The sequence below is a fragment of the Protopterus annectens genome, chromosome 4.part0 (genome assembly GCF_019279795.1).
Source record: "Protopterus annectens isolate FY-2018-M chromosome 4.part0, PAN1.0, whole genome shotgun sequence".
NCBI lineage: Eukaryota > Metazoa > Chordata > Ceratodontiformes > Protopteridae > Protopterus > Protopterus annectens.
The window spans coordinates 1,469,546,112-1,469,558,200 of record NC_056733.1 but is presented as its reverse complement, the minus strand read 5'-3'; the positions used below and the strand labels follow the sequence as shown (position 1 = coordinate 1,469,558,200).

Here is a 12,089-nt window from a genome sequence, read left to right as displayed (position 1 = left end):
CCCTGACCCGGTCAAGGCATTTAACACAATATCCCACTCAAGTGTTATAAATAAACTCACAAAATTGGGCATAAATATCTATGTTGTTGGAATGGGGTAATCCACATCCAACAAGATTCTAGTCACCAGTGGAGTACCACAGGGCTCTGTGCTTGGCACCTTCTTGTTTTGGATATACTTCTCAGACGGCAAGGCAAATGTAGATTGCCTTTGGCTAACCAAGTCTGCTGATGGCTGCAAGTTGGGGACAATCACTGACACTCCAAATGATTTTGATATCCTACAGGAAACTCTGATGCAGACTAATGAGCCATGGCCTCAAACTAAATGTGAAGAAGCACATAATAATACCCTTTAGGAAATCAAATATCCCTGCAAATTACATCACTGATAGCTTCCTCCTAAGAGTGCACCCAGTGGTGAGAAATCTGGCTACTCAGATAGATAGTAGTCTGAGCTTTGACTACCATGTGTCCACAGTCCACAAATTCTTCTGTGTTGCTCAGCTTATAAGTAAGATACAAGGCAATCTCTGACCCAACCCTGATGGAAATGCTGCATATTCACAAAACTAACTCTACAAGGGTTACTCTCTCCAAAGATCTAAACCTGATCTCTGACAAGAGTAAATCATTCTGGAGAGACAGATATCTGTGCCAGAAATTGCCCCCTCCTCTGGAATCGGCTTCCTATTCACATGAAGTAGAGTCCTTCCTAGACCACCTTCAAGTGCAATCTGGGCCATTGGATGGGAATCACATATTCTGTCCCTGGGTGGTGCCCATGTTCCTTATGGACAGGGGTAGTCTGTAAAAATTGTCAAAACCCCACCTGTTGACCCTTGTTATCTTTCCTGTAGAGATAGAAAATTGGGTAAAATCTGGTAAAACTGGCTAGGATTGTAAGGGCTCTTGAGTCATTAGCTTAGTAATCTCCTATGAACCTATGTACCTAGATATGTCCTCCACATGCACAGCAATATAAAAAAACTAAAAAAAAATAGGAATGCTATAGAGAGCCAATAAATTCTTTGTTGCATGTACCAGAGTCACTCTTGGCACTTCATATCTACTCCCTCTCTCTATTATATGGTTCTCCCACCTTAATTAACCTCCAGGCCACAATAAAATCTAAACTAAAACAATGTTACAAGTTAGCTAGATTTGCAGCTCATACTAGTCATGGAACACATCACTATTCTGCATTAAAAACTAAACTGGTTGGATTTATCACACCAACTAAATTATATCCAGTTTCTCTTAAAGCACAAAATTATATTTAATCTCACTTCTTGCCCAGCTATAAGTATAGTTCTTCACCACTACCTCTAAATCATCACATTCAGACCTCTGACAAAAATCTAATGGCATTTATAAGCCTTACAAAAAATAAGGTCAACGTTTGTAGTCAGACTGAGTAGCAAACATTTGGAATATGATCCCTGCACCAACCAGGGTGAAATATAGCATTCATTTATTTAAAATGAAACTAAAACAATTCCTGTCTGACTTCTGGCTTAACACTTGCTGCTCTCCTGGCTAAAATGTCTTCTCCTTCTCCTTTAATACCTATATAAATCCCATGTCTCCTTTTCCTTGTTTTATTTCTCTCACTTTGCTCTTATTTCCCTTATTCTTAAATTTGCTTTTATTCATTATTTCTCCTGCCTCCCATATCTACTCCACTTATTACCCCTAACAAATACTTTTTTCTCACTCTCCCTTCTCTCTCTCCCCTCCTTCTTATTCATTCTTGCACTTATGTCAACATATTTCAGTACTACATAATATTGTATTTATTTTGTTTTAATGTTGGTATGTGTATTATTATACTTCATATGTTTATTAATATTTGTATTTATTTATTTACTGCATATTGTAATATGATGTCTATTTTCAGCTATAGACATGCATTTTCTGTTATTTTATTTGTGGGGCTTTTTTTTCACCCTGGACCCCATCTAAAAATGGGTTAAAATATGCAGTCGGACTTTCTCAGTAAATAAATATTAGTAAATAAATATGAGAGCATAAACCACACATGCATTTTCTTTCAAGTTTGAAATCACTTATAGAGAAAAAAGCATTTCATCACACAATTGCAACCAGAGAGAACACTTATCAAAAGGGTAGTGTCCTGTCAAATAATTGAGCAGTTCCCTGAACAACTGGAACATGTACAAAGCAACTGTGTGGAAAAAGTCAGTGCAGCATATTAATGGACTGTTGTGTCTGGTAAAGCCTTGAAAAAAGATACAGCTAGAATAGCACAACTGGTACTATAAATTACCACAAAGTCACTATCTTTAATTAATGTATTGGTTATATGCACCTCCAGGAAACCCCCTGCATGCTTGAAAAACATTTTTTTATTTGAAATACAATGTGTGCTAAGTATAAAATTAATATTTTTACTGTTCTTCCAAACTTGTAACCATAAAATCTTGGGTGATTTTTTGGTATATATTTGTCTATTTTATTTGTTTGGAAACCTTTGCCATACCCCAATGATTTTTTTTTCTTTTAACACACACAATTAAAAACCTATAGTACCATCATGGGTATCATTTGTTATGGCTGGTACTTTAAGATATTAGTACATACCTGTCTATAGCATCCTGATCCTTCATATGCAAGAGTCCAGCAATCTCTTACAGCCATTACAGCCATATCAGCTTTCCAATGCCAGCCTCTTTATCTAGAGTTTTTTGCTACATAAATCTGCCTGATAATATTTCTTAACCATAGCCTGAGTTGTCTCCTTTCTCTGAGCTTCCTCTTATATAGTCCATAACACACACAAACACACACACACACACACACACACACACACACACACACACACACACACACACACACACACACACACATAAGTAGCCTGAGGTGACTAGTGCTAGTGGATGTCTGATATGGAGCAATATTGTTGGAGTCTGTAAAGACAACATCAAAGAGATCTGAAGCTCCTTTGTCAAAGTCAACTACCTTAAAATAGCCATGCCTTGTCAGTACTTACAGCATCAGCATCTGCTTATCTCATGAATGTCTTAATGTGAATGGCTCCCAGCAGGCATTCAGAATATTTAGGTCCTCATTTATAATAAGAGGTGTATCCCTCATTCACAAAGCAAAGTCAGTTACAAAATCTGCCAGTTCAGTGGTCTTTAGATGGGGGCTTCTAAAAAAACTATTGCAGCTGTTCTCTTACCCACATATATGCCTACCCAAATTATTTCAGCCTTAAAGGTTGAGACACTAAGCACAGACTTATGCATTGGGCTGACATATTCTACTACCCCACCACCAATTTTATCATGCCAGTCCAGCACCAATTATGAGTCAAATTATAGTAGCTTTGTGGCACAAGTGACCTTGCATGACTGCTGACAGCTTGTGATAATTCATAATGAGTTTTCTAACAGCTAATCATGCCTCAGGGAATGTTGCTAAACTGCTGTAGTCAGATAGAACATCATATCAGGCCATCACCTAGGACGCCATTTAAGTTAGGGACACCTTTCTGGCCTTTATTTATTTTAAAGAAAAGAGATGTGACTGTTCTTAAATAAATACATTCCCCACAGCTCCCCTCTTCAAAGTTGCAGTGGTGCCCTAGACCTCTTAATTGTAGCATTTTATAAGGACAGACTTTCTGATTTTCAGAATTTAAAAGTTTTATTTTATAACTTTCATAGCGAATGCCAGAAGCATTATGGTTGTCTGTAATGCTTCAAAAAATGAAAGTCATTCAACATCTGCCCTTTGTTTGTTTGTTTGTTTGTTTGTTTTGGTTGTTTTGTTTTTGTTAGGTTTTTTTGTCTGTTTTTTTTACAGCTCCAGATATTGCATCATCTGGATGGTTGCTATGATAACACAACCTAGGGATTCAAATAACTGCTGATCTATGAACAAGCTGAGCTGCATGTAGCACAAGACTCTCAGGTGATGACTAGAGGGCCCCATATACATCAGCAGATGTCTGCCTTCTCACCACAGTATCATTAGAGCATTAAAAAAGTTTTTCTGTTCATATATTTTTTATTTATTGTCAGCCAATAATTCCCAAACATGTAAAATCCTTGTCATCCCAGTTGATGAAGTCGACCTCCCCTCCTCTCCCCTATGACAGACTTGATTAGATGCTCACCTTCAAAACAAATGTGTAAAATGTTCTGAACACAGTATTGCCCCAGAAATGTTGGACATGCATTTCTTTAAGTTGTAGGGAGGAGGCACAAGACAGCAGTCAGAGGTGTCGGACTTACTCAGATTTTTTCAGATTTATCATTTACCAAATTCACGCCTGTCCTGCTGCACCTGCTAAATTAGCTTGTCCATGATTTTTTTTTTTTTTGCGTCCTATTATTTGCATTGTACTCTTCCCCCATGAAATGTTTGATTTTTCTGGTAAATCACTGAAGATTGCAGTCAGTTAGTAATGCCAGACATCAGATTTCCATACCTGGAAGTGTAGAAGGTCATGGTTTCTGATTTTCCCTTATACGTTTGCACTCTGCTAGCCTTTGTGAAATGTTTAATTTTCTGGTAAATCACTGAGGGTTACAGTAAGTCAATAATGCCGAGCATTAGAGTTTCACATTTTTTACCATACAATATCACCATCTGTGATTTTGTATACTTTTTCCCCAGTACTATCTGATGTGATATGGGTTTCTGATAAATTACTGAGGATTACAGTTGTCAGTAATGCCAGACATTGGAGTTTCAAGTTTCATACTTCTTATCATTCTGAGAATGTATGTTGATGCAAAACGTTTTTTTTTTTTTTTAACGTTTTTAAGTGAATTACAGTAATACTTAAACTGACTCTGATTCTGTCCACTGTTATTTGAGGTTGAGGTATTTTGACTTTCTGACAAATTGTTGTTACTTGCAGTCACTAAATAAATACAAGTGAGATACCTCATATGTTTCAGAAAATGCTTGCTAATACAACATTTATTTTATCAACTTTCTAAGTATAGAAGTATTTAAAATCACATTGTATGGTTCCAACAGCAGCAACCTGAGGTATATTTTCAAGCTGTATTCATTCACTTGACCACAAGCAGATATCCAAAGTGCACAGTCATGCAAGTCATCTTATGGCACAACTGTGTGCGTGTGTGTGTGTGTGTGTGTGTGTGTGTGTGTGTGTGTGTGTGTGTGTGTGTGTGTGTGTGTATGTGTACGTGGGAAAGAGAAAGTGCAAAGGGCACAGTTCTCAGCTGACTGATTTTGCTGATTTTGCCTCACATTTATACTCTTCCTTGTAAAATCTGTGATTTTCTGGTAGTGTGGATTGCAGTCAATAAATGACAAATGAGTTTCAGACTATCCTTTAAATAGTCACGTGTGTGTGTGTGTGTGTGTGTGTGTGTGTGTGTGTGTGTGTGTGTGTGTGTGTGTTACTAAATCCCAGAGTAGCTATGGTGTGATGAAAGAAACTGATTGTAGTCAACAGGAGAATCATCAGATGAGTCACATTCATTGGCTGACTATAACTGGTTGACTGGATGAAAGTAACTGACTGTCTTATCACTTGTTCTGTTCATCAGTAATCTGTCATAAAATAGATCAAATGCAAAACAGAATACCCAAACATTCAAATCTTCTTGGGGGGGGTTCGTAGATTTTGGGGACAGTGTGTTCATTATTATCTTAATTTTCCTCACAAACTTTAGAGGGGGGCACAGATGGTCAGTGTAGCTTGCACAGAAGCATTGTAACAAGCTGGAAACATTTTTTCATTTTCCTCACAATTATGTTTCCAATGCATCTACAAGTGACTGTTGGGGGATAGTGAAACCGCTTGCTCTTTATATATGTCTGACAACAAATATCTTATACTCTACTTGTTTTTGTTTTTGTTTTTTTTTTTTCAGTTTTTGTCCCAGTCTGACATTGAGAATGGTACACAAAAGGTGGCTGTCTTTTTGGGGTCAGAGAATAAGTAGGCATGCTGTATGTAAATATGACAGCACCAGCTTGAAATATGACTGTGGACATTAGTACATTAAATTTAATCCTAATTTAAAACCGTGGAGGTACACAGAACTTGACCATCTATTTTGAGGTGGGGGGGTAGGAGGTAGGTTCTACTTCCAGATATGTCATATATATTCTCTCAATCATTTGTCTTCAAAGTTTATTGTGAACTGGTGTTTTATCAGCTTTGAACATTAAATCTTGGATTAAATCTTGGATATAACTTATTTCTTCAAAAAGTAAGACTGAATTTATTTTCTGTACACGTTTTTTTGTATAGGCAATCATTGGATCAAAAGGTTGGGGAAAAGTTGTAAAATGCACTCAGAGCATCTATAACACCATGGTTTCTGGATAACTAGCAGCCTCTAGACCCATATCTTAATCTGGTTATTATAGGGTAACCTTTGGTAGTTAAGATGCATCGAATGGTTGCAGGAAAAAGCAAAGTCAAAGAGTAAGACCTAATTTCTTTAATTAATCATGTTTATTTTCAGACCATCGTAGGACAAAAAGGTTGCTTAAAAACTCTAAAATATCTACAAACATCATGGCCTCCACTGCAGTTAATACAGCATAGTCATTGTTAATTTGGATGTAATGAGGGGATGATTATTGTTTTTGCTCAAGCAATCACTGGATGAAAATGTCGTTTAAAAAATTCTAAAATGCACATCAGAGCATCTAGACCCATCATGGCTTAATACAATTGTTTCCTTCACAGTTATCAGAGTGCAGTCCTGCTTAGGCAGAAAATCTTAAATGAATGAATAACTGCAGGAAAAAAGTATAGTAAAACAAGCAGTGAGAGAAAGGAAGAAACATGTAATCTGGATAGTGTGAGAAGGCCAGAATGGGGTTAGCAATGTGTGTGTGTGTGTGTGTGTGTGTGTGTGTGTGTGTGTGTGTGTGTGTGTGTGTGTGTGTGTGTGTGTGTGTGTGTGTGCGTGCGTGCGTGTGTGTGTGTGTGTGTGTGTGTGTGTTGGGGGGAGGGGAGCCACAGAGCCTTTTACCAATCTACCTAAGGCCAGCTCTAATTGAATTACAATATTGTGCTTTATGTGTGCATCACTGTTGTATTTTATGACTGCATTACCATCCCTCAGTATTGTCTCCTTGCCTAGGAAAAGCTAATCTTTGCACTGCATCTGTGTTCTACTGCTGTGTAGTATGATATTATCTATATGTTGTTACTTTTTAATTCATATCACTTAATATAATCTTATATTTATTTTGAAGTCTGAAGTCAATACTTTGCTCTCTTCTTGCACAGATCTGTAAGATTATGTTATTGTACTGTGAAATCGGAAATGCTATGTTTTTATATTTTGATTGTATTTGCATCATTGTAACCTTTGTGCTGTCTTGTGAGGACCCACTGGACTAGTCCATTTACCCAGCCATCACACAAATAAATAGAAAGACAACAGAATGGTGTTCCTTTGACATTGCAGAAAATAATATCATGTACTCATAGCCAAATATCAGTAAAATGACAAGATTTATAGCATAATTATGGAACAAAGCTACAGAAGGATGTGTTATCCGGCAAGAATATTTCTGGATAGCAACATATAGATCATATCTTTATATTCAGAAGCATCATGTACTGGAGATTGTATTTTTCGGTGGCAAAGATCACTTAACTAAATTTAGAGACCTGGATTTGAATTCTATCAGCTCCGACTTGCATAATTCTTTCATCTTAAACAAGTCATTTAGATTCCTTGAATTCTAAGGCTACATGAAGAATATGTCTTCTAATTTAGCACTTTTTTACATTCTTTATAAAGTGCAATAATGACTCTCATTCATTTAATTTTCCTAAGCTCTCTGAGTATGAATAGGGACATATCACAACTTTCTGTATGGCAAAAGAATAACCACTGGTCCTTGAGACACTGTAAGTAAGAAAAGTCTCTCAACAGGAACGGTAAAGATCTAAACAGGAACCTGGTAGAAAACCACTTCAGTTTTCTGGAAACAAAAGCCATATTTAGAACAATCTTGTGAAGAGATAGTATATTGCAAATTGACAGTAAAGGCATTCGAGAATTTCAAATAAACATGAACCTATACAGGGGTCCAGGAAGTAAATAGTGTGGGAAGAAATAGCCAGGGAATTGTTATGGCTAGGCTTGTATAGGCCCTAGGGCCGATAGCCTAGTACCAACCTATGAACCTATGAACCTATACATGGGAGACACAGACAGAGATCACAAGATGAATTTTTGACATAGGGTTTTTGAGCTCTACACAAATTTTCACTTCCAAGGTAACAGTCTGCTTTTTAATGTATTCATTTCCTCATTTCAACACTAGCAAATAACAAATGTACTGTGAGTTGCTTTTAGTTATTTGTGTATGCCCACAACCCACAAAACTAACTCAAGTGATAATGACAGTGTCTGACAATGTTCATGACAGATGGTGTTAGATTTGCATTAAAAGGTTATCTATACATACACACTTATTTTCCATAACACTTCCACTCCAGGTCAACAAAACACACAAAGTACAGGTATCAAACATGCTGTGTAACCTAAGCTGTGAATGGTGCAGGATGGGAACAGCCAGGGGCACTGGAGATTGCAGGGAGTGGAGCAGTAATTGTATCTGATTTAAATAAATGCCAGGCAACTACTTTCTCTCTTAATTTTAATCAGTGAAGATCCATTAGCTTCAAAGAAATTAATTATTCTGGAAATTCTCCAGTGGTACAAGTCTGATGTTTATTTTTCATCAATTTCAGCATAATATAAAAAATGTTAAAAATTTAAAACAAAAACAGGCTTATAATCCCAAAATATTTTGGTCTTCACATCTTGACAACCATTTATTCACCTTGTTGCAAACAGTCCCTGTATTTCATACAACAAGCCCTAAATCATTGTGAAATGCATTTACTTCCTTCAGAATTAAATAAAGTCATGCAGGCTGACAAAATGTTATTCAAACATGTTTCAAAAAGCAACAGAACAACTTGTATTGCACAGACCTGATGTATTGCACTACTATGGATTACATAATTGTGTTTTGTTTGCCATATGTATATTTAAAACAAACAGATATTAATTTCACAAAGTAAAATGTCTTGAGCATATTTTCCATTATGAGCTCTAAAGTCCTTCTTTTGGACTTGTTTAGTATTTCCATAAACATTATGTCCATTTTCAAGTGTAACTTATATCTATGGATGGAAAACAGTAAAGTTACACCCCAGGCTGCCCCCTGTACCACAAATAGACAGAGGTAGCTAAATGGATTATTTCAAGCACAAAAAGGAAATTGGCTAGGCTTAAAATGGCCCGCAAAGCCAGCTAGCATAGTACTTACCTATGAACCTATTATGGCACACACACACACACACACACACACACACACACACACACACACACACACACACACACACATACACATACACACACACACACACACACACACACACACACACATTCTTTTCTTTAACGCAGGAGTTTATTGATAGATTGTGCAAACTACATAAATGGAATGGAGTAACAATAATGTAGCTTTTTCTGACATGACAGAGGCAATTCACTAGCATTTTTATTTGTACAGAGTTTATATATCAATGCAACCAAACTACTTTACAAAATGTGACTAAATACAGTTCACTTTCCAGATGTGAGCTGCTCATTTGCAAACATGTAAACGTTCAGAAAGGTCCGGTCAATGTATTGGTCATTAAAGATAGCAAATAAAAATATGAGACTGCAGAAATGAATCAGAATTAGAGATTTGTTAAACCTATCATTCCCATGTAAAGATATGCCTTTAGCACCTTTCAGTGTTCTCACATTCACGGCATCTAAATTCATTTACTACTGAATAATGGGCAAAGCCTAATAACAGAAGTTGTCAGGTCACACTGTAACTTCACTGATGCAGACATTAACATAACTTTATTCCTATAGCCAGACTAGTTTCTCTCAAACCTATTTTCAGTGTGTTTTTTTTTACTGTTTATCACTTTAAAGTGCACTATGTCTCTATTTTGACACTGTGAGCATAAAGTTCAAAACTGATATTTCCTTACATCAGTCACCCACCTCTAGAGGAAAAAAACAGGCTTTTGGCCAAGACAACCAGTCAGATTTATTACTGATATAAATGTAATGTTAATTTAATTTTTTTCAAAATGGGCTGAAAAAAAGCTTACCTTCCCAAATTTGTGATGCTGAATATAGAGCAGCCCTTCTTTGATAGGTTTTTCCATGGTACAGACAGGATGATTGCTGCTAGATCATGTACTCCACATCGGCAGGTACAGCTACTGTGGCTGCTGGTCTGTGTTAACAGGAAGGCTCTGTCTGTATCAACTTAAAACAGCTGCAAAACCTAACTTCCTTTTGGCTTCACTTCCCTCTTTCACACTATCTCTGAAACTAGCAGCCTCCTTATAAATCAGAACTTTTTTTTGCTGTGTGGGAGGGATGGTTATGTACTAAATTGAGCAGAAAGATTCAGATGTTCTTCACATCAGATTGTTTGTATCTTTAAAAAATATTATCAGTTTAGAGTGACAGGGAGAGGATGTATGTAATAAAATGTTCCATTTTTATTTTAATAAACTACTTGTTCTCACGGCTATCCCATTCCAGTGAGCCTGGTCACGCTTTCTTGATGACACACTTGCTTGCCATTCTTCACTATCTACAACTAAGACCATCTCAACCTGCAACTCATACAATAGTTTGTCCCTGTTAGGAGCCACCCCCCCCCCCATGCCTACCAACCAGGAGCATGCATGTGCCCATTTCAGCTTCGTTTTTCAGGCTTAGTGGTATGAGCCCATCCCATAACTCTGTGAAAACCGTAGTTTAAGCATATTTTACTAACACTGGCTGAAGGGCTGTTTTTCCTTGTGAAACAGGTGAAGTATTAAGTGCAAGATTGCTAACTGCAGAATTAGTACTGAATTTCTGCTTCTTTTATGCTGTTCATTATCCAGGTTTGATGCCTTATTGCACTTGGTCAGTTACACTGTCTAAGGCAGATGTGCAATAAGTCAACCATCCAATCAGTCAGACTATATATATATATATATATATATATATATATATATATATAATATGTATATACACACACACACACACACACACACACACACACACACACACACACACACACACACACACACACACTCACACACACTAAAATAAATGCTGATCATGAAAACTCTTTGCACAAGGCAAAGACAATAAAAGTTTGAGAACAAATAAATTCAAGATGGAAGAGCATCCTACAGACAATCTTTAAAATGCCCTTTTTAAATATCAAATTACTAAGACAAAACCTACCAAGCAATAATGACAAACCAAGCACAAGCAAATAAAGCCATGTCAAACTTCAACTGAAAGGTCACAAATAAAACATCAGAATGAAAAGCCTGCTATGCTGCTTGAAGTTACCACTTCTTCTTCTTCTTCTTTCAGCTTTTCCCGGTTAGGGGTCACCACAGCGGATCATCTGTCTGCTCATGATTGGCAGTGGAGTTTTACGGTGTCGAGTTGCCAGCCCGGCGCCCACTGCTTGAAGTTACCACAAGGCAACAATATTAGAGTCCCTTCTCTGTCTCTTCACCAAGTAGATACTGCACAGAACATATTTAATTTATCCACTTTAAATATCCAGACACACCCGTAGCTCACTTCTGTGTCCCTTCCTCTTTACCCCATCACTGTTGGTTACAGGGGCTTTTCTACCATATATGCTTGGATGCACTGCTGCCCCACAGAGGAAAATGGTGCAAAGGTTTGCTCAATGAATAGCTTATAAACACAGAAAACTGCAATATGCCCCCCAACTAAGCTGCTGTGGTAGAATCATTAAGTAACATCTCTGCAGGCTTTCCGGATTCTCAATCAGTTTGCTTCTAAACATGAGACAGAACTGCTGCCTTTCCTATACAGTCATTTATGGTAGCATATGTTTAGCATGACCGCTGCTATTGCAACTGTCAATGTAAATAAAACATTCATTTAAACAGAAGTCAAGACAGAAATAGTCTCCTTTCACTAAGATCCAGTGACCTCACTATTGATTACATTAAGTAAGAAATTACAGCCCCCTTAATAAACATTG

At 37.1% G+C, this 12,089-nt stretch overlaps 1 protein-coding gene across 1 annotated transcript in view; it reads right to left on the bottom strand.

Moving 5' to 3' along the window:
• Positions 1-10,307, bottom strand: part of DOK3 (docking protein 3) — a 543,483-nt gene extending 533,176 nt beyond the window's left edge. The window contains exon 1 of the mRNA XM_044069315.1: positions 10,165-10,307. Within this exon, the coding sequence (XP_043925250.1) occupies positions 10,165-10,221 (57 nt within the window). The 5' untranslated portion in view covers positions 10,222-10,307. The remainder of the gene's footprint in view (positions 1-10,164) is intronic.
• Positions 10,308-12,089: the final 1,782 nt, after the last annotated feature.